The 23,193-nt window shown below is 47.0% G+C and overlaps 1 protein-coding gene and 1 long non-coding RNA gene across 3 annotated transcripts in view; both read left to right on the forward strand.

Annotated features, from left to right (window-relative positions):
• Positions 1-9,641, forward strand: part of Xmas (RRM_XMAS2 and SAC3_GANP domain-containing protein xmas) — a 62,288-nt gene extending 52,647 nt beyond the window's left edge. The window contains exons 24-27 of one of the 2 annotated variants that reach the window (XM_077684072.1): positions 2,277-2,400; positions 5,262-5,376; positions 8,259-8,513; positions 9,377-9,641. In XM_077684072.1, coding sequence (XP_077540198.1) covers positions 2,277-2,400; positions 5,262-5,376; positions 8,259-8,513; positions 9,377-9,519 — 637 coding nt within the window. In that variant the 3' untranslated portion in view covers positions 9,520-9,641. The remainder of the gene's footprint in view (positions 1-2,276; positions 2,401-5,261; positions 5,377-8,258; positions 8,514-9,376) is intronic. The other variant, XM_077684073.1, reaches the window with a different exon arrangement.
• A 3,905-nt stretch (positions 9,642-13,546) lies between these two features.
• LOC144151394 (uncharacterized) lies at positions 13,547-23,089 on the forward strand. The gene is made up of 3 exons (XR_013318861.1): positions 13,547-13,811; positions 14,530-14,649; positions 21,703-23,089. It is a non-coding gene; the product is annotated as an uncharacterized LOC144151394 (long non-coding RNA).
• Positions 23,090-23,193: the final 104 nt, after the last annotated feature.

Genomic DNA, 23,193 nt, shown 5'->3' on the forward strand with positions numbered 1-23,193 from the left:
TTTCTTTGGGTGTTTACGTTAGAGGAGGGCAAGGGGTGCACGCTGCGTCAGATGGCCGATTTCATCCTTTCTTTTTCTTTTGCTACCCTAAAACGATGCCTCAGCTGCGCCGGTAGATCAGCAGACCCGCCGAAAAACTGCACTATAAACGGTATTGTGCTTCGGCCAACCGCATCTTAAGCGGTATGCTTATGCATTGAGTTCTATGGGAGGCAAACCGGTGGTCGCAAAAACCCGCGTTATATCCGGTCCCGCACTATAAGCGGTTACGTTATAAATGGTCTACACTGTACTAGACAGTGTTCTTTTAAGCGAAAATCGATGTGTGCTTGATTTTTCCGGGAGAAGCAAATTTTAAAAAGCCCTTTGAAAACAGTGTTTCGATCAACAATACAAGGACTCGCACCGAAGCCTCTTGTTTGTGCCTCGAGTGGCAAGCCTGACGGTAACAAAAGGTCCCAACAGGTGGTGCGTGAGCCGTGTGATTGCGGGAAACGTGAATTAAATTCAGCGAACCTCTATTGCATTTGTCATGGGAGAAGTAAGACGGGAGGGAAGAGGAGGAGGAGAGGCGGTTACAGGGGGGGGGGGGGCAACAGAAGACAATTTTTTTTTTCCCAGTGAAAGCGATTAATAGTGCCTTTCTACTTTTTTGTACTGGAAGTCAATTCTGTGGTCCAGCTGTCTCAAGCGAAATTCTACTTACCGTATTTATACGAAAATAGGTCGAGCACGAATATAGGTCAACCCCCCAAAAGTTGAAGTCGTCGAGAAAAAAAAATATATATATATTCGATTATATAGGTCGACCCATACTTTCAAGAGAAAACTTGAGGAGACTTTTTAAAACTTGCGTTTATTTATGACACGGTCACCTCACTGGTCAGAACTTGCGCCGCATGGGCCGCAGTCCATTGCGCCGTACCAATTTCTGGACCCGCCCCCGACTGGCTTTGAAGGCCGAACGGCCAAACCCGCCTCACAGCGCTAACTGCCGAGCTTTGGTCTGGATATCTTCGCAGGACACTTGGAGTCCTTCCGCACGCTCCTCTTCCACGTGCAGCCGGAGTTTTTTCTCAAGAGCATGGTGCCTCCCAATTGTAGGGCCATGGAACACACGACGCAGACCCCCTACAAGCAAGAAGTTCGTCCCGCTGTTTCCGCCATCCCCTGATCAGCTTTTCTAATATTAACGCCCAACTCTCGCTGACCAGCGCAATTGTTCGAGTTCTCACAGCAAACAGGATCACCCGCCGCTTAAAATCGTATAGCTCATCCGACGTGGCATCGTGAAATGTGCAGAAATCACAACGAAGCAGACACAAAGATAGCGCATGAAACGGAGAACGGCAGATAGTAGAGACAGCGAGCGAAGCAGCCAACGCCGTTCCATCCACGAGGTGGCTACACCAGGTGGCGAAAGTCACCACCACCTCGCGCTAGCCGCTACCACGACTCCGAAGACACCAAGCCTAGCCAATCTGGCCCTCTAACCAGTGCGTCAGCTCGCTCGTGTCCGGTCCGGTCGCACGTAATGAGCGATAGCCGGCAGTGACTGTGGCTGGTTTTCTTACGCTGATTGTTTTGTTATTTTTCCTTTTATTTTCTTGCCTGTCTGTGTTCTAGATGCTCCACGCTGCCGCCTCAAATTGAGAAGCGCCAGGCGCGACGGAGAAACGGATCTCTCGGTGCGCTCGCCATTTTTGATCACGACTATAGATCGAGGTTCTTCGGTCACGATTATAGGTCGACCCTCAATTTTTAAGGACATTTTCGGGAAAAAAAGGTCGACCTATATTCGAATAAATACGGTACGTTCTAAGTGCACAGCAAGTGGTAAAACGAGAGAGGCCACATTTTTTTTCTCTTATTTTCTGCGCCTTTGTAGCATAGCAGATGCACGTTCTGCTGATCAATTCTTAGTTCATGGGTAAAAATCTTTTTGAAGGCTCACTTGCGTTTTGCTGTAAAGAGACGAGCTCGTGTGAAGGGAGGCTGGTTTCATTCATTCTTCCGCACCCCCCCCCCCCCCTCTGTGTATACAAGCTGCCTCATCCCCCTCTTGTGGCAGTTCATTCTGCCTGTGATTGGCCATTTTTCTGTTCAAGGACAGGGGTGAGCTTCATGAACTGATGGTGTCCCCGCTGCCCCCCCCCCCCCCCCCCCCTCTCTCTCTCTCTCTCTCTCTCTCTCTCTCTCTCTCTCTCTCTCTCTCTCTCTCTCTCTCTCTCTCTCTCTCTCTCTCTCTCTCTCTCTTTCCCCTCGAATTTCGTCAGGGTCAAGAGCGTGCTGGCACACCACGGAGAACGGGGCCCTCGCCTTTCTTCAGCCGCACCCTGGCTCCCAATCTTGCAGGAGCTCTTCTGCCACCTGCTCTTTGCTGCGAGCTTTGAGGACAAGGTTCGTTGGCCACTCTGTGGCTACGGATTGGCTCGGCCAGCCTGTCGCCCAATGCAGCTCTAGAGCATGACAGGGGGGAAAAAAAAGAAAAGAAAGAAAAAACACTTTCTCGCAACGTTGCATGAAGTGGTGCATTTTATTTTTTTTTTCTTTAGTATTGTCTGCTGCCAAGCATGGAGGTTTGTCTGTTTTAGCAATTCCCAACTAGCGGCTGTAAAATTTTGGGCTCTTGAGGCAAGTTGTGGCGTTCAGGCCTACTTCTTGAAAAAGTTTCCTCTGCTGTTGGCTCATCTGCTGTGCGGTCAGTCGATGAGGTTGTCATATGAGAGTAAGAGTACCTGGTACTGGAGGTAATTTCTTATCTCTTCTTAAATGCAGGGGTGTGACAATTGCGCAGACTTGATGCATATTTGTTTTCCTGCACCAGGCTGCTCCGAAAGGTTGAAAATTGCAAAAATTGCGTCAAACTGCTCCAAAACAGTCTGAGAGCAAAATATTTTAACGCTCCCGTCAGTTTGAGTGGGGAAAAATGCTTACTGACAGCCTAATTTTCCAGCACCCCCTAAGGTGATGGTGTTTGTAAAGGTTTAATTGATCTGATTCAATAAAAAACCTGCATAAAATTGTCCCCGACAGTTTTTTCAAAAGCCACAATGTCGGGTTGCACATGTTATTCTAAAGTTTTTTCATCGAAAACCATTTGCAAGTCCTGCAGAAAAAATACTTATGTGTACTGAGGCGTCAAAAAACTTCTGCAAGTTGATGAAAAAGTGGCAATTTTCGGAGCGCCCTATCTCCGGAATGACATTACTGGGCGCCGCCATCCTGTGGTGAAGATTGGAATACATGGCCACCAGGCGAAGCAGTTGCTTGTGGTTCAGGCAGAGTGCTCTTCGCCAATTTCTACCTTGGTTTTAGTTAGTGGGGTGGCTGCGTTTACATTTAGTCGTTTGATCGGTTGCGGGGAGTGGCACGACTCAAAAGATGGGAGTCCATCAAAGACAACATGGCACCCGCGAATTCGCCGTGTTTCGGCCTTGAGTGTGAGGCCGGTGCGTGCTTGAAGTGAAATTTGGGACTCATTGCGGTGTCATAAAACGCTGAGTTATTGCTGCCTTTCACAGCGAGCTTGCGAGCAGCGGGAATGGGACGATCGACACTACAGAAGTGGCGGCGCAGGCTACATCGCCGCAAAATGTTCAAGCAGTGTACGATAGCGGGACGGGCTATTATTGCTTGCTGCTAATAATGGTTCATTTGTCTGAAGTGAAATTTAATGCCAAAAGCGAGGTGGCTAAACATACCAACATTGCTCAAATCACGATCGTAGGGAACGAGCACCATGGGGATTTCAATCTGGTGGGGTGCGACGACTGTTGCCTCGCTTGGCGCAACTTTACACTTGTGCGTAAGGACGAGTCTGGGATAACAATTTCGGCATTCAGATGATAATAAAACTGCCTTACGATTGCTTAGTTTTTCAATTCGATATTTTCAACAGAACTCTACGCTATCTTATGCATAGAGCCTAAGAATTTTAAAAAATCGTTTGTAAAAAGGTAGTGCAGTTTGTACCTTGTGATACTCTGGTAAAAAAAACTTTATTGAAAGGCTGTTTCAGTGTTATGTACGTTCAAAACCGATTAAAAAGTGCACTTTTCCCCCATGAGTACCCAAAAATTTGATTTTTTGGGCCCCCCTAAGGTGACATATTAAATGTTGTTCTTCCGCTCCAAATCAAGGTTCTTCTGCTCCCAAATCTTATTCAGCTGTCTCACCCCTGTAAATGTCATGGAACACACTAAAAGCTGAATGACTTTCTCTTTAAACTGAAAGATGTCATGTTTTGTAGCTTTCTCGGCTTTTCTTCGGCAGCAAACAGTGCCTTGTTGGCTAAGAATTAAAGCTGGCATTTCTGTCTCCCGTTTCTCTTCCACTTTCCTTTTTTTTAAGTCATTAAGGAGCACCTCACAATGTGCCCCGAGCAAGCAGAGACCCTGTTTTTAATTTTATGCAACGGTCGCCACCTTCTTGTTGTGGTCCTGCTCTCATGGGCTTTATCTTTCATCACAAAAATTGAAAACCAATCGGAAAGGGGTTGCTCATCAAGCCTTGATGAGCCCCCAACCAAGCTTTTGAGGCATGTGCTGCTGCCTAACGACAGGCGTATAATATACAAACGCCGTTGCTAAATGCAGTTGTTGGCCATCTCATTTCAAGCCGATTGCACGAGTAATCTCATTTTGCCCCTGGCCGTTGCAATTTATGTTCTAATGGTAAGCCAGTACAACAGGCTTGTGTGTGCACCCACCTGCGTGCATCTTTTGATTGCGCTCGCATGCAAGGTGAAACGTTTTGGTGAAACTAAACTCGCACGAAGCCTACCGCTTTGGCAAGGGCATACGGCTGTATGGCGGGTGAGGGTTGTGTCTTTTGTTTTACATTTACGTGTTTCTGCTGCCTCAGTGCTCATTGCAGAGAAACACTTGAGCAAGCTCCGCCAATCCCACACCTCACTTTTCAGGATTCGTGATGTCACAAAATGTAGTCCAAGAAAGTGTATGGGGTGGCAGTACATGTTTTCACATTTTTGTCATTTTTGTGGCTGCGATATTTGCATTGACAACATTCTAACCTACCGATATAAGCCAACGTGCTTTTACAGGTTACCGTCCTTTAAAGCCGGCCTGTAAGACCACCCTGAAGCCTTAAAAATAGAAAAAAATTGTAGTCAGGCCTGACATTGCCTTTTCGAAAGGATCCGGCCATCTCAAACCCTGTGTGCAGTGAAATGAATGTGTTTGTACGGGCTGACCGCTGAAAGGAGTTCCTGTTTTCCTGCTTTTCTTCTCTTCCTCAAGGAGACGGGGGAAGAGATGGTGGTGCACTACCTTCCAGAACAGCTGGACCATTTCGACGCCTGGCAGGTCTGGGTGGACATCACCCTTGCCACACCGTCTCCTGCCACGCTTATGGGTGAGGCCCTGTGGTGCTTCTTCAGAGAGAGCGCTTCAGTAAGGCTGTGGGGTGGGATTAATTATACGGTGGAACACCGATAATACGACTTCCAAGGGACCGCGTGAAAGCATCATATGACCTAAGTGTCGTGTGGGTAAATGCCGGCCTAGTAAACAGTCTCATGCGACAGGTGGGCTAGGAACTTACTTGAACTACGATATTTAGCGCGTTCTCGCATAATTTGCGAACCTTTAGCTAAAATCTAAAGTTTAAAAAAACAGAATGACCTGGTCGAGCAAATTAGAGGGGAAAAGGCGAGAGGAAACTGCCAAGGCCAAGCGAAACGAACGATAGTAAAAGGCGGAGATGGGGAGAAGGCAGCAAAGGAAGAAGCGGAGCGCTGCTTTGAAAGACAGCAGCAGAGAGCAGAGGTAGAGGGAGAGAGAGCGTCGTAAAAGGAAGAAACTTGGATCGAGCAGGCGTGGAAGGCAGGTGTTCTGTCATCGCCGTGGGGTTGCGTTGTATGTGTTTTCGCGTTCGTTGGTGGCTCGATGGGAGTTTCAAATTCACGGTCTGCTAACAACCTGAACTTCGACTTCTCAAGGTCGGCGCGTTGGCAACCGCGTGGGGACGTCGGAGGTTAACTCCCCTCTTGCGAGAACCCACTCGCCTCCTTGTGTCTGTTCAGCAAGTGGCCTGGCCTGGCTGTGGACCTTTGCACATCAAGCAGTGTCAAACGGGGGTGCAGAATAAAGAAAGGTCGGGACGAGGCGGCAAACCGGTGTAAAGGATGGGGACAACGTCAGTTTACCCACGCCGGGGTCATCATATCACTGGAGTTTTTAATGCATTGTTTCTATTGAAACAATGCATTGTTTCTATTTAATTGTTTGTTTTGAAACCACGGTTGTATTGAAATGTATTGAAATGCATTGTTTCTATTGAAACCGCGGTGATTTGTCATAAGGAGCGGGTCATTGCAAGTCCAGGGGACGTATCGGGGGTTCGCCATACAGTAGTGACCGGGGATTTTTGGAACTCACTGCTGGGCTACTGAATTTACACGATTCTAATGCGCATACATTTTTGCTAACATTATCCTTCAAGTATGTGTGTGTGTTACTATCGGGCACAAAGCTGAAATCGGCTTCGAAGCGGCCAGCAGCATTGCCATTGACGCAGACTCCCCCTAGAATCCATTCGTAAATCTTTGGGAAAGAATCAGCGTAAAGTAATTTGTCTGAAATTTTTCTGCATTAACTTAAATCGTGTGTTGCAACTTCGGAAGCCATTTTCTCAAAACAGTTTTTTTTGCCACCTATGTTGCTTGTACCAGGGATTTCTTCGTGACCACTGGGTCTATTTTGATTCCGTTTCTTGCATTACATTCCTTGATGAACAGTTCAGGTCGTGACACTTTTGGTTTTCCAGATTTGTTTTTTGTGACTTTTTTATTCAAATAGTCGTTCACAGTCGACATGCCTGTTGCGCATTAACCTCTAAAAAAATGAAAATTAAAAAATATTGTTTTGTAAAAAAAAAATTCTAAAACTGTCACGACCTCGCCCATTCATTTGGGAATGCAAAGCACTTCGAACAAGTTTTCTATCGTGTTTTATAAGTCGCTCAAGCTCGGTACAAGCGGAACAGAAAGAAAATTTAATAAATAAAAAAGTTATCAAAATATTATCTTGAAATTTTTATGGTGTTATCACAGAAGCATTTCCAGTGGCTGTGCCAATTTTCATCAAAATCCACTCAGAAATAAAAAAGTTGATTTTGAAAGCCACGTCCCCCCTTAAGTATCTCCTGTTGGTTTCGCACTCTCGTTGCCGTGCATCCATACCAGTTCCTTCATGCCATAATCAAGTATCTTGGCCTTCGGCTGCGCTCGTGATCACTTTGTCATCCACTTACGGTACACCATGAAAAAATAAAATTTCTGATATAATTGTTGTTACGGTAGGGGATTGGCTATTTTACAAATCCTACTGAATTGAGTGACAAAGAAATGGACACTCTGGAGTAGCAACACCACCTGTCTTTTCTAAAACAAAGTGGTTCCATCTTCCCACGAATAGGTGACCGGTAAAATGAGCGAAGCGCTCACGGGTACGTCGTCTGCTCCCGCCACTTCTGGTTCGAGATCCCTCCTGGCCTCTCATACTCCGGCGGCTTTCACGCGTGTGTGCGTGTGTTGTTTATCTGTTTCCACTGGGGGGAAAAAAACGCTCATGCATCTTGCGTTCAATGAATAACAATGATTAATGCTACGAGGGCTGCTCTGAAAGGTAAGCACTCTGTGAAAAATAAACAATACGCACATGCACGCGTGAAAGCTGCCGGCGTACGAGAGGCCAGGAGGAATCTCGAACCAGAAGTGGCGGGAGCAGACAACGTACCCGTGAGCTTTTGCACATTTTACTGGTCACCTATTGTTTCGTATCAATTGACGAAAAAAAAAAGCAGGTGGCACCACTGTGAAGCTGCTTGCTGCTTCGTCTTTTGAGCTCGGGTTTTCGGAAAATTGTTCTAATGCGATTTCTAAATAACAGAAATGTCGTCCCCAATGCTGGTTTGACACGAAGTAGATGACAAGATGCAAACATTCTTGCTAATTTTGGGATCAAATGAGTGAGTGGTTAAAGTTTCCCAGTGGCTCGTTTATTGTTTTGACACTGCAATGCGACTAGATGAACACTGCAGATGTTGGGCGAGTATGAGCACCAACGGAGAAGAGCTAAGCTCCCTCCGTGCTTTTCCCTTTGTATAGAACAACAGAAAAAAAATAAAGGAAATTCCTCTGGGCACTTTATGCTTTCATAGTGCATGCCATTTGTTGTAGGTATCTGTTGCAGCTACTCTGTGCCAACATTTAATACTTCCGCCACCTCACTCAGGTGCAGAACAAGAAGAGGAGGAGGAGGATGAGGGGATGGAAGAGGAAACATCCGGAAACCTTGCTGACATAGTGCCCACAGACGGCGTGCCGCCCGGCGCGGCAGTTCGCGACGCATTGTCACCAGACTCTCAACGGCTGCAGGAGCTGGAGCTGCTGCTCGCGCACCAGAAGAACCTGTCCAAGTCCTTTTCGTCCCAGATGGAGGCCATTCTCTCAGCGCCGCCGCGTCTGCCTCCTCCGCCACCGAGCAAAGGTGGGCTGGTACCGACTGTCCGTATCATGTGTTGTCCGTTCCTTGGGTGGGTGGGTGGGTTGGTCGCTCAGTCAATCATTCAGACAACCAATCTGTCTGGAATGGGTGTGAAGGCCATAATGCCACTGATGCCAAAAGGGAGGTGGCTAAACATACCAGCGTTACTCAACTTTCAATCGTAATGAACATGCACCTTGGGGAATTGAAATGGCAGGGCTGGTGGGGTGCGACGACTGTCAACTCGCTTTGCGCAACTTTTGCCGTGCCTCTACACTTGTGCGTAAAGCCGAGTCTGGGATTACAAAAATAATAATTTCAGCATTCACATGATAATAAAAATGCCTTACGATTGCTTAGTTTATCAATTCAATATTTTCAACAGCACTCTATGCTGTGTATGCATAGAGCCCAAGAATTTACAAATGGTTTGTAAAAAGGTAGTGCAGTTCGTACCTTGTGACACTCGGGTAGAAAAAAACTTTACTGAAAGGCTGTTTCAGTGTTGCTTACGTTCAAAACCGGTTAAAAAGTACACTCCCCACCCCCCTGAGTTACCAAAAATTTGATTTTTTTAGGCTCCTAAGGTGACATAATAAATGTCGTTCTTCTGCTCCAAAACCAAGATTTCGCTGCTCCAGAAAGTGCTCGAAATCTGATTCAGCTGTCTCACCCCTACGTGAATGGAAACCAAGATTTCGCTGCTCCAGAAAGTGCTCGAAATCTGATTCAGCTGTCTCACCCCTACGTGAATGGAATCAACCGTGAACCGATTCGTGGCTCGCTCGTAGTGCGTGAAGCCAATTCTGCCCGCTCAATTAACCTGTGAAGGATGACATTACCCCGTTTCTCTTCCTCTTGTGCAGGGGAGAACAAGGAGAACGCGGTGCCCGCCTCTTCCGAGCAGGACCTGGAGGAAGTGCTGGCCATGCTGGAGACGCGGATACAGGAGAGCCGCAAGTCGGGGGCCCTGCTCCGCACATTTGCCACAACGGTGCTCAAGTCATGACACCAAGACAATGCACCACCTGGACCTTGCCCTGTCTCCGGTAGTTTTCTGGAGGATTTGTATATAAGCTAAACCACCAATGCCTTGTCACAAAGCTGCGGGAATAAATTAGTCAACACAACGTCTTGTCTGTCCTGTGTTAACACAACCGTGTGTGGGTGGTATCGTATGTGGCAGGGGTGCGAGCATCAAAGATTCAATGCTATATCGTATTTCTCGCTTAAAAACAGTTTTTCTGTGAGCAAGTAGCAAGTGACGTGTGTATTGTCATTTTTTTCAACAAGAAACTTCCAGTTCCAGATCAAAAAAATACTTTTCTGTCACCAGCGGTGTTAAGAAATTGCTTAGCAACCATTGCATAGCTGATTTTTCAGCGAGGGCAATCCAAATACGCTGTTCGTTTTTTTCACATTTGTCCTTCGGAGAAGTGCACGAAAAAAAGTCTTTCTTGGGCTTCACACTCTCAAGATTGCAACATTGGATGCTGTTCTTTCATTCAATGATGATAGCAACGCATGAGCCAGCATTTTGCAGCATTCGGATCGTAACCTGGGAGCAACACCACCATCACGTGGCTGAAAGAGGTTTACCACAAGCGAAAATACTTTGCAAACGGAGCTGTATGATGGTGCACAAAATAGCCCAGGAAGGACAGACAACAGGCTCAAAAGCAAAAAAAACGACTTCGACGGTGATATGAAGCTGGTGCTTTTTCAATAAATGGCTGCAGTGGTGTTCTTGGCAAAAAAGTATTGTTTTTCACCTTTTTTTCTTCCTTTAACTCAATTATCTCAAAACAATGTCGGCAGCGGCAGAGACTGAGGAGAAGTGCGATGCTATGTGTTGCTGTGAGCTTCCTTTAATTTTCACTAACTCCTAGCGCAAGCGCAAGGCGCACACATGGCCGCTACACGTACCGTGGGTGCGTTAGGTTGCGTGAAGCTATCGCGTGGCATTCAGCGAGAACGCAGGGGGCAAACCTGCAGATGTGCTCGGTGCGTGCACCGTCTGTCTACCCTATCTCCACGTGGGCTCGTACCTCAATAGGTAACACAACACGCTCTCGCTCCGTTTCTATATTTATTCCAGGTTAGATTTCTGGCAGTGCCAGTAACTTCTCTTATTTGTTCATGGGAGCTCTCTGTTGACACCAACACTTGCGACAGAACCCTTGGGGGGTAGAGACAAAAAGCTTCACTTTAAAAAAACTTTAAATTGCACTAGCGTGTGCAGTAACAAATCGTGCAAAAGGGTGAGGAACAAAGCACTGTTCCGCTGCCGTCACTGCCATTTGTGCCCATTCGTCATTTGGTGTCGGCGAGTACAGATCAGGCCCTATTTCTCATCCCCAGAGAGGTATTCCTCAAGGATCTGTCCTGTCGCCAACACTCATCTTGGCGATGCTAAAAATTCATAGGGCCCTCGCCGCAATTCCCGATATTAAATATTCTCTGCACGCCGACGATATCACAATATGGACCAGTTCAGGCAACGCGGGGCAAATTCAGGACAACCTCCAAAAAGCACTACATGCGGTAGAGGACTCCGCGGAGAGGATCGGACTTGAATGCTCCTCCGAAAAGACAGAGCTTCTCGTATATAACCCGCGGTTGAAGCTGCCCACTGTGCGGCTCACACATCAAGGCAAACCAGTTGAACCGCAAACCAGCATCAAAATCCTTGGACTTCATATACAGGCAGACGGAGGTGGACACAAAGCAGTCAAACACATACTCAAGCAAGGGGAGCAAACCCTCCACATGATGAGAAGGGTCGCTTACAAAAACCGGGGCCTGAAGGAAGCAGGCCTTCTCAAACTATGGGATGCACTCATCACCAGTAGAATTCGATACCAAATACCCTATGTTAATCTTTCAAAAACTCTTGAAAATAGACTTGATACGCTAATCAGGAAAGCCACGAAGTTGGCATTAGGCCTTCCCATCAACACTAAAAATGAAAGCCTGGATGCTACGGGAACAGTTTACAAGGTTGAAGAAGTCATCGCAGTGCACAGATATAATCAGTTACGCCGACTCGAATCCACCCAAGCAGGCCGCCTCATCATGACTGAATTGGGATATAACCCAAACCGGAGGAACCGATGCGGTCCAACCCCTATTCCGCAAAACATTATGCAGCACCTACACGTAGCCCCAATCCCACGGCATATGGATGTAGAAAGAAACCCCACCCGTAGAAAAATTCGAGCCAGCTACTTCTGCAAAAAGATCGCAAGAGATCCAAATAGTAATCATGTCTTCACCGACGTGGCCAAGAGAGGCAACATGTGTGCGATTGCCTACGTGACCACGAAAGGAGCAACGAACACTGATCTCCGCTGCTGCCACACAGTAGAGGAGGCGGAAATTCTCGCCATAGCCCTCGCAACAGCTCACCAATCCGAACCTACTAGAATCACCAATATTTACACCGATTCGAAAAACGCATGCATTCTTTTTGGCCAGAACACTAGCCATCCAAACACGTTACCTCTTTTTTCTGCCATCAAAGGGCCAGTTACGGTGTACTGGATCCCTGGGCACACTGGTATGTCGTGGAATGAAAGAGCTGACCTGCTCGCCCGCGAAACCCTTCTCCGGGTGCCCGACATCAGTGACCAGGTCCAGAACCTTAGTCCTCCTACCCTCACACTAAAGACCTACCTACCCGACAAGAGACTTCTGCCGTCACCTCACCCCAGACTGACCCGGCAGGAACAGGTTACCCTTCGTCAAGCACAGACAAACACGCTTCTCACACCAGCTCTACTTCACCTGTACAGAAAGCATACACACACACCCCTCCCAAACTGTGCACGCTGTAAGGTACTGCAGGATCAAACCCACATCCTGTGGGTCTGCCCAAACAACAAACCCATTAGGGCACATCACACTAGAGAGTGGCTGACTACTGCAACCAAGTTGGAGGAGCAGAGGAGCCTGGCGGACTTCATCTTGAAGGCCACCAGAAGCTGCCTGGAACGAGGCGGCTCTTAGCCTTCCCGCCACCCCCGTTTCCCCTTCCCTTTTGAATGGAAATAAAGCTCTCTCTCTCTCTCTCTCTCTCTCTCTCTCTCTCTCTCTCTCTCTCTCTCTCTCTCTCTCTCTCTCTCTCTCGACATCCGCACAAGACGAAACTGTTAGACGGAATTCCCAAGAACGAGAGGGTCGGTGCTACCACTTTGCCTATTACAGGACCACTTAGAGCCAGATGCCTCCTCGACCGGTTTTCCCATGACGAGTCGGCTGGACGAGTGGGCCGGTTCCCAGTCTGTTCCCATGAATCCAGGGTGCCCAAGCCGGCCTCAACACTGAAAAGGGGGCGCGCGTTCTTCGTTGTAGCCCGTCTTTCAAGAACGTTATTAGGCTACGTGCCTGCCTCACTTTTCTGTCTAGGGTTGTTGAATTCCAGGTCACCCTACTTGCCCACTCTGGCATGCACTCTTTGCTGAACTTGCCAGATGTACGGCCGGAAAGAGCGAACAAAAAAGAAAACGTCCTCGCTTCCCTCTTTTGAGTCGAACCATCCTACCTAATTCGCTGAGACCCACATGCGTACAAAAAAAAAGCACGCGCTGACCTATGACGAACTTTCCCATTTGTCCAACCGGCCTATGACGAACGACCCTATGTGACCAAACGGCCTATACGAGCGGGCCTACCCCTTTTACACACATACCTGCGCTGAAAGCAAAGAAAACCGCGCCGACAGCCCCAACTGCAGCTACGCTGATGGGCGCAAATGGACGCGGCACAGTCGTACTTGACAATAGGAATGGCGAGGACACCTTTCCGACAGCCGCGGAACAGCTCGAGGGCATTTCTTTAAGGCTCGTCGTGACTTTCGGCTATCAAGGCATGTTTTTTTTTTAGGGTCACGTTAGCGCGTCGTCCGGCGATCGCACCTGTTTTTTCAAGAGCATGCAATCGCAACCGAAACCCGAAACCTCCCTGTACTTGTACTGGCGCGTCCGGAGCGTCCACCTTCCACGACCTGCCCTTCAGGAGAGGAATTAACCGACCTTTTGGGCGGGTGAGGAGCATTGCTAGGCGGATGTGACGTCACGTTTGCTCGCAGCGTTCCCGCGCGGTATGTTTACATTTTTCCGAGTGCTGCCTACACGGCGTACGTGCCGTAGCGATTCAAGTAGTCGCGTTCACAACGCAAGAATTCATAAACTGGCGATGGTTGTCGCCCTGTCAGTCGTCGTTCAACAGCTCCAGCGTCTTCTGGCACTACAGCTTTGCAGTTATCTGTGGGCGTTCAACTGTCCACCATCGGCCGACCAGGTGAGTGTTTTTTGGCGGGTTTGCAATCAGTTCGCATATCTCCTACTGCGAAGCTTGCTTTCTGCTCGCGGCAGTTATATTAGCGTCGTTTACGAAATTCTTAACGGCGCGTTCTCACCGTCTTGCATTCTCTGTTCGCGTCTGTCGGCGATCGCGAGCTGTTGACGGTTTGTTGCACGGCGCGGGAACTCGCTCGCATTGCAAACTCGTCTCGCCCATGACGTTTCCTTGTCTCTTTAATGTGGCGTCATTAACATCACTTGTTTTCCTCGACGCTTTTTCTAGACAACGTGCCTTGTGCTAACCGATCTTAATATTGTAACAAAAATGAACTTGCAGTACGATCTGTTGGTGAAGTTAGGAGCGTGACAGGTCCCTGTTGGCAAGGTTTTCGTGTGTGCGTGTTGTTCGTGAGGGCGTTGTAACACGCTACTTTAGCCTGTTGCACTCGTTGCTGCATCCAGCACTTTTGCTGCCCGGAGTGCCTGCCAAGGGATGCTTACGTCGTTATGTGTTTTCATCTTTAATAGTGGGGCCAATCGGCGTTCAATAACCGATGGAAATTCAGCGGGAACGACCTGGATAACGCAGGGCGGGCAAGAGCACTGCTTGTGTGGTCTTCGCTTTCGTTTGCCCTTTTTTTAGTCATCCTAGATTGTTTACTTACTGCTGCCTCAACGGTGCTTCATTCCTCATGTTCCATTTATTTCTCTTGCAGCATCTCCTGACTGCAGTCACGGTGCCCCTAGCCTGCCTGCAGCACTCATCCTGCCATTCTAGTGCAGGCCACTTGTCACAACCAAACGGGTTCCCGACTTTTCCTGGCTTCTATTTGATGGTATGCTTTAGATCCACCAGTGCGTTCTCACTCCGTGTACATTTCAAGCGAGGGTTTACAGTAACACGGTAGTTGATAGCCATGAAGACAGCAGCGTGTGTACTAAAAATCAAGTTTAGTTATTTATGCCAATGTCAAAAAACCAACCTGGTCTATGCATCCATTCCAGCCTGACATTTTCAAACACAAGTCTTTCAGTAACTAGTGAAACAATGAAGAGGTAGGGATAGCTCATGCACTGCTTAATTACTACCTTCATTTTTTTACTGTTTAAAATTTATGGATGATGCTATATGTACCACCTAGTGAAGTCCCACCAGAAATTGTTATATGCACTACCGATATAGCACAATCTATGAGGTGGGCTGGCGTGACCTTCGTGCAAACAGCACCGTACGTGGTTTCCGTCACAACAGTTTGCACTGTAGTCTTGGGCGTGTAATGGGTTATGGCTGACCACAGGGCCGTTTACAGTGCTTTCCAGCTTCCAGTGGAGGCAGGAACATAAATTATGTGGTCGGCCAGGGCACAGTACATGGTGTTAGTCAACACCATAGATATACCGTGCCTCGGATGCCCGCGTCATATATATATATTTTTAAATTTTACTCTTGAGTTTTGTGTAAGCAAGGATGTATCTAGTGCCCCTATGCTGTCTATCCTTGGTTTTTGTAAACACTAAGTAATATCGCACGGTAGCTTTATTCGTCTTAATGAGATTTCTCAGGTGCCAGATTGCTCAGATCTCACATTGTTTCCTATGGCTGCAGGGATGTACAATGTCTTGGGTTCGATTCTTGGCTGCCGGGGCTGCATTGAATTTATAAAGCCAAAAAAATTAACCTTCTGTACTTGATGTCTTGGTTTACGCTAAAGATCCCTGAGTGAGAGTTCTACCACACTGCCCTGTGCCTCATAGTGTGAAGTGACCTCAGTTTACTCGATTATGATGCAATTACTTAATGCCTTTTCATGTAAACTCTTGAGTGCAAACGGGAGAAGGTGCACCTACCTCGCCTTGAGCTGTTAGACTAAGTTGCCTTTTTCGCACGACATCTAAGCTGTGTGAGAAAGCCATACAGGGCTAAGAATGTTGTAAGAAATGCCTCTTACGTGAGGCAGCTCATACATAATGTTTAAAAAAACCGTGTCACATTATTTTGCAGTGCGCTCTTTAAACGTTTTACACCCCTCCTACCGCCCTGCTTTTATTGTTAATAAAGGCACTTTGCATATGTAGACACGGGAAAATGAAGCAGAAAGACATTAGATATTTTTTTCAGCTGGACAGTGTCGCAGGCTATGCACCTGACGCAATGCTGTTTGTTCATCACGGTTTGCACTGTGCTTTGAAACAATTTGTTACCAAGGTCCAAAGATTCACTTGGCTATTTCATGTCAGGAATGATACAAAGGGATCATCTGTGGAAGCAATGCCCATCTTATTCTTGTCATTTTGTAATTTATGAGAGCTGCTGCAGCCAAGCATTCTATGGTATATTTATGAACTAGAAAATACATGGAAAAGGCAGTCTCTAAGCTGGAGGGAAACTATCGAGTAACATATGCATTTAGTTTAAATAGTGGCGTGTTGCCCAACTGCTGGGCAACCGCATTAAGTTTATGGTGTGCTTGTGATTTGTTCAAGTATGTGAACTAGTCTTAGGCATTTACGTGTTGATAAAAGAATTCCGTGCTATCTTCATTCATTCACTGCAACTCGTTTGTGCTCATGGGGAGCATTCGGAATATGACCCTTAGCATGATAAAAATCAGAATACGCTTTACTCAGTTGGACTCAAGATATACCTGATCAGGACACGTCTACTCCTGAATGCTTAAATACCTGATCACATAAAAAATGGCCAACTTAACAAGCTGCAGGAAAAGAAGCAGCCCCATTCCTTCACCATAAAATAAAAAGAAGACAAGAAGAAACTATTTTACATTTGAAAAACGTCCAGGCGAGGCTGTTGTTTCTTACGCTTTCAAGAATACATTAATACTGTTGTTGTTTTACAATATAAAGTGAATTTTCCTTACACTACTTCCTCGACTTCAGTTGATTTCCTTTCTGGGTGACCTATGAGACCAAAGGTGCAATGTAATTACCAGTATGGCTATGTTGGTTGTAAACATGATAGAAAAGGAGCACAAAAATATGCATGGCAAAACTCAGGACTTTTGTTGTGTTGTTTTTCATTTATAGTTAATTTTGTTTTGTCCTATGGCACAATGCAATTCTCGAAACCAGCTTTCCTCAGAAACCTATTGAGCACAATTTTTCATACTAGGCAACATTACATGCAATGGCTGCACAACACTTTTTGCCTGAATATAAATGTGGCTTTAAAATGTCTTTGTTATTTTGAAGCAGGCAGTTTTCATTGCCAGTCAGACAAAATGGGGCCAGATGCCATCTGTGCAGAACCGCATGTGAACGCACCATGGGAGGAGGAGGACAAACATTTTATTGAGCCTTTAAAGGCCCCTTAGGGGACGTGGTGACCGGCGTACCGGTGTCCGCAGCAGCCCTCGCCGTGACCACCCGTTGGGTAGACAGGTCGGAGCTGCCCAGTGCCTCAGCCCAGTGCCCACCGTCTGCTAAGAGAGGATAGGGGTTGTGGGGACAGTTCCAAAGAAGATGGTCCAGTGTTTCCACTGCTCCACAGGCCGTGCAGTTGGTGGAGGGGTAGACGGAAGGATAAATACGGTGCAGGTGGTAGCGACATGGGAGGGTATGGGTTTGCACCAGTCGCCATGGCCGTTCTTCCCTGTTGGATAAATCCGGGTGTGCGGGGGGGAGCTGGCGGCGTGAGAGGCGGTAATGTGCCGTAATGTCTTGGAAGGTCAAGAGACTGTCCCGAGCTGATAGGGCTCCGTGAAAGGGTTCGAGGCTAGGGCCTGCTCGGACGGTGAGCTCTCGAGCGGCCCTATGTGCTGCCTCATTTCCCCCCACACCCATGTGGGCCGGAGTCCAGATCAGCTTTATTTGTATGGTAGGAGGATTTTTGAGGAGAATTCCGAGCGCCAGGGGCGAGATCATGCCTCTGGCGTAATTTCGAATGGCCGTTTTCGAATCCGAGACGATAGTGATAGGGGGCGGCCTATGTGTAAGGGCTAGCGCAATAGGTGACCGATAAAAAGCGCAAAGGCTCATGGGTACGTTGTCTGCTCCAGCCACTTCCGGTTCGAGATCTCGCCTGGTCTCTCGTACGCCGGCGGCTTTCACATGCGTGTGTGCGTGTTGTTTATTTATCACAGAGTGCTAACCTTTCAGAGAAGCCCCTAGTAGAATTCATTGTTGTTACACCTTGAATGTGCGAAGCATGAGCGTTTTTTTTTTTTTTTTTTCAGTGGAAACAGATAAACAACAAGCACAAGCGCGCGTGAAAGCCGTCGGCGTATGGGAGGCCAGGAGAGCTCTCGAACCGGAAGTAACAGAACTCCGCGGGAGCAGACAATGCACCCATGAGCATTTGCGCTTTTTACCGGTCACCTATTGCCGCCTCTTCCGCCTCAGCGGGTCAGTTGGTGCGGTCTGTTTGGGATTTAAGAGGAGGAGTGTTGGGATAGTTGATTACTACTGCGACAGCGTATGCATCCTGCCATCGATAGCAAGCTGCGTCCACGTAAACTGTAGTGGGGTGGACGGGGTATTTCTCTGTAAGTGCTTGTGCTCGTAGTTCCCTACGCTGCTTGTTGAAAACAGGGTGATATTGCGCGGTAAAGGGTAAATAGTGAGGGAGCCATGAATGTCGGCTGGTACCGGGAGCCTGTCATTGCAGAGGATAGGGGCTTTAAGGGTAAGAGTAACAAGGAGAGTGTGACCGGTGGGGGTGGATGAGAGCCTATTTAGCTGACCGATAAGGTGGGCTTCAATGAGTTCCTCCGCAGTATTGTAAATGCCGAGTTTCTCGAGTCTGGCAGTGGTAGTGCTCTGAGGGATTTGTAGCGCCGTTTTTTAGGTCTTTCGAATGAGGCAGTTGACTTTAGAGAGTTCGGTACGCGAGGGCAAGAGATACGGGAGAGAGTAAGTGAGAAGGCTGGGCCCAAATGCCTGTATCAGCCGGATACGCTCCGTTTCTTTGAACCCCTTGTAGCGGGCAGCAATCCTGCGGATGAGGGCGATCGTCTGATTCACCTGAGAAGTCAGCTGTGCTAGGTACTTAATGTTTGCACAATTGCGCTGTATGCAGAGCCCAAGTATTTTCAGGACTACCACTTGGGGAACATCTCTACCATCAATCCGGACCTCAATGGTGGGTGTCTGGGCTGGGTTGCCAGTTGATTTGGCAGGGAGGATTAAAAGCTCAGATTTTTCAGGTGAGCATCCAAGCCCAACTTGCGCGGCGGCGGTAACTAAGTCAGCTCCCTGTTAGAGAACCTCCTCGATTTGAAAGTCGCTGCCTCTGGTGGTCCACAGCGTAATATTATCGGCGTATATGCTGTGGAGTAAGCGAGGGATCGCGGCGAGCTTACTGGGAAGGTGGATTAGGGCAATGTTAAATAGGAGTGGGGATAATACTGCGCCTTGAGGCGTGCCAATGGTTGGGAAATGGATAGTGTCGGATTGTAGGTCACCGAGCTGAATAACAGCCGTGCGGTTCGAAAGGAAGTTACGGATATAGTTGTATGTGCGGCGACCCGGAGTGAAAGTGGCAACGTTACACAAAATAGCCTGGTGTGATACGCGATCAAAGCTTTCTAAAGATCAAGTGCCAAAATGGTTCAATTATCTACCTTTGAAGGGGCAGCGATAATTCCGTGTTTTAATTGCAGGAGTACATCTTCGGTTTCCGCACCATGGGAAGTGTTGTCCAGTTTTTTGCAAATCGCTTGTTAGCCCTACGGGAACCGCAAAACGTGTAGTGAGTGCCATAATCTTTGTCTCAGCCTTATAAATTGACGTGAAACCTTTTTCCTCCTTACTTAAAACAGATTTCCTTTTTTGTTGTTTGATGCTGTTTACAGCAAGCACTTTTTTGTAGAGAAAAGGAACTGCCACCTGAAGAAAACACCTCTGCTTCAAAAATGCACTGATCAAGATTAGTATCATACTACAATGAGAACATATAAATGTTAAAATGTGAAAAATTAGCCATATACACAAATAACTAATGAAGTGTGCCGCTGCACAAATTGGTTTTCAATACATAAACAAAGGAGTGCTTCAAAGAGAACGGACAAGAAAAAGGGCAGGGGTGTTTTCTGGTCTGTTTCACTACAACCTAAAATGATGCTTTGGCTCTCGGGAAGATTAAGTACACTATTTATATGGTACTAGGAAGTGTCCAAGCAGCATTTCTGACTCGCCCCGTCTTTCTACGAGCATTACTGACAGTTTCTCTCTTGTTGATCGAAGAAAAAAGTGAAACGTGCTGAAAGCATCAAATCTGCATTCGCACCGTTCAGTTGCATGGTCTGGCTCATTAACAAGGAACCACACGACAAACAGACGTGCTCACACGTCAGCTCAGAGTTGCGTATCGAGAAATTCTGGGTGAGCTAGAGAAGCTTGCCAGGTCTTGAACTTAAACATCAATAAAGCATGCATTATGCGACAAACCAACGACGACAGAAATAGCTTACCTTCATACTGGGAAAGTGTTCGAACCACTGTGGCGTGTTAACGCCGCGATCAGAAAGTTGCCACACCAGCTTGACAGCCCTGGCGCGAATCGTGTGTGTCAGTCCGGCCCACAATTGAAGACTTCCGCGTTATTACCGTGATTTGTGGCAGCCAGATTGGTGGCATCGACCCATGGATAATCGGTCAGAAGCAGTGACAAGCAGCCATGTTGACCCTCCGAACGCTTGAAAGTACGTGTAAACATATAAAAAAGTGTTTCTGACTGCACCTAGATAATGCTATATCGGTGTTGGGTATAGCACTTCATAGGTTGTATTCACTGGTGTGGCCCACAAGTGGGCGACCCTGTGTGTGCGCCGCCATGTATGTGCCGCAGCGTCTGTGATACGTCGGACTCCATGAGATTGCAGTAATGGACCTTTTTCTATTACTAATCTGCACATGCGCGGGCTGGTAATCCGCCATTCTAGGCAGTCGTCTCGGGCAAAACAAACAAAAGGGTGCCCCCTCCACTTGTTGCTGGGGTAGCAGCTATGCTTTCTAGTGATGCACGTTTTTATTTCTTCTTTTTCGATAGCATGTGGTGAGTTGTGCGTGTACACAAAGGATTTCAAAGGAAAGGGGTGAAGACTTGAGGTTGACCACGGTACGAGCACATGGCTACCAGCAAGGGGGTGAGCGGTGCAAGCATGGCACAACTCGGGAGATGGCATCACGTGCACTGGCTTCATTTAATATAAATATAGAATATAAATATAAACCGGCGTGTGCATAAAGCATTTCTTCGAAAGCAATATTTGTTTTTTGTTTTCAACTGTTCATTAAATGGCACTTGTGTCAACATCGGTAGTCGCAGGCGACTGCAGCGTTGCCTCTGGCATGCCGTGTCGCTTTCGTTCATAGCCGCAGTTTCACTCTGCAGTGATGCAAAGTTCTTGAGGGCAAGGAGAGCACCACCACGTAATTTGAGTGCAATTAATAGGTCTTCTCTTAATACTAAGGCCGACAATCAGGTTGAAGTGGTGCAGACGATATGCACCGAGGTTTTCTTTTTTCTGCGAGGTGTGGGCACAATGCGCAGGCACAGACGTGGTGGTTTCCAGTGTTGTCGGGTGAAGAAATCTCCCTCTGAAATTTTCAGTGAATACCATCTATTGGGTTGCAGTCCAGTATTTCTGAAAGGTTCTCTGCTATTGTGTCAAATTTTTTAGAGCAGTCATGGTCGCTAAGATGGTAGTCATGAGAAGCTGAATCGCTGTTCCAGAGGAGGCTGGAACAACTGCGCTATTGCTCCGCTTGTTCCCAGGCTTGGGTTATGACATCAGTGTCCTGACAGCACCACACCTAGCTTGCTCATCCCAGAGCTTGCAGTCTCCTCCTGATGCATTTTTCTTGCTCTTTGCTCCACCTCCTTTCCATCTTGAGGTTCGTGCTTAAATACTCTCATCATGTCTTTGCAGCACCTGCTGACTGGGCTCTAGCCTGTGCCTGCTGGTGAAGAGAAGTTTGCTGTGAGACGAGGGTCTTGACAAGCACGTAACTCCTGTTGTTAAAGTGAAGCTTTCAGGACCTCACTGATTACATTCAATGTGGCTACATAATGCACTGCAGGAAAGCTAACTTTACACAGTGAGTTTCACAAAGCGATGAGGATAAGCAAAAGCACATCAAGCACCTCAAGAAAAAACGCTTTCCATGGTCATAATGGAACCAGTGTCCCTTGCATTATGAAACCATTGTCTGTCAGACTGCACCCTTCTGATACGGTCGAAGCAGTTTAGATTTTGGACTTTGGCTCAAGTCGCAAGAGAGAGAGAGAGAATAAACTTTAATTAAATGCGCAAAATGCTTCAGAGAGGTGTCCTCATTCCAGGATGCCTTGAGCTCAAGCCGCGTTGACAGTCCTTTTGATCAGGCACAGCTGACCTTCGAGGCTGGAGCTGGCCAGAAAGCTTCGAGTTAGAAAGGAACATCAGTTTTTGATCAAAAACTTTATTTTTACAGTTATGATGATAAGAATCGGGGGATGCATGTGGTTTTTCATTGAAACTGTAGATATGAAATTTGTTTCTGTGTAATACGACTCTATTCACATTTATTTGGATTTTTATGTTTGATTTTACGACAACCTTTATAAAAAAACTGCTGGAGGGGCGCTGCTGAATAAAGTACCAGTTAACTGTGCACAAGTCAAGGAGTGCAATAATACTAGCATTATCATTCTATCTGGTCTGTAGCAGAAGTTACAGCCATGTGAAGTTTGGGCCTAGAAAATGGGAACCAGGAAAACTGGTGTTGCCATCCAGGCCCAAACTTCAAACAGCTGTCATTTCTGCTACAGACCATATATAATGATAATGTTAGTCTTATGGCAGTCAGTCCTTGATTTGTGCACAGTTCACCGGTACCTTGTTCAGCTGCATCCCTCAAGCAGTTTTTTTACAAAGGCTGTCAAAAAATCAAACATAAAAGCCAAATAAAGTTGAATATAGTTGTTTTACACAGAAACAAACTTCATATCTACAATTTCAATGAAAAACCACATGCATCACCCAATTTTTATCGTCCTAACTGTAAAAACCATGTTTTTTTTTTGTTTAAGACCAGGGTACCCCCTTAGAAAAAAAGATTTGAGTTTTTTGGTAGACAGCCCGGTAAAAGACCCCAAAAGCAAAGATTGTGGTGTGTTTCCACCATACTACTCTAGGGTGCTGGTGGCAACTGCCCTGGATGAATTGCTTTTAAACTTTATTTCAGGAAATGAGTGAAGATCAATCCCCTTTTGCGGTGGGGTGCTACATGAATGGTTCATTTTTAGCCACTAGATTCAAATGTCATGTCTTCATCCTCTCTCTAAGTCTTCATCCCCTCTCTAAGGGGTTTTGGCACCTCCCCTTAAGGGTGATTGACCTTGACTTGTGACAGCCATGCAGCAATTTTTCATTTGTAAC

Source organism: Haemaphysalis longicornis, unplaced genomic scaffold (assembly GCF_048455015.1).
Source record: "Haemaphysalis longicornis isolate Haplotype H1 unplaced genomic scaffold, Haemaphysalis longicornis Haplotype H1 scaffold_9, whole genome shotgun sequence".
Lineage (NCBI taxonomy): Eukaryota > Metazoa > Arthropoda > Arachnida > Ixodida > Ixodidae > Haemaphysalis > Haemaphysalis longicornis.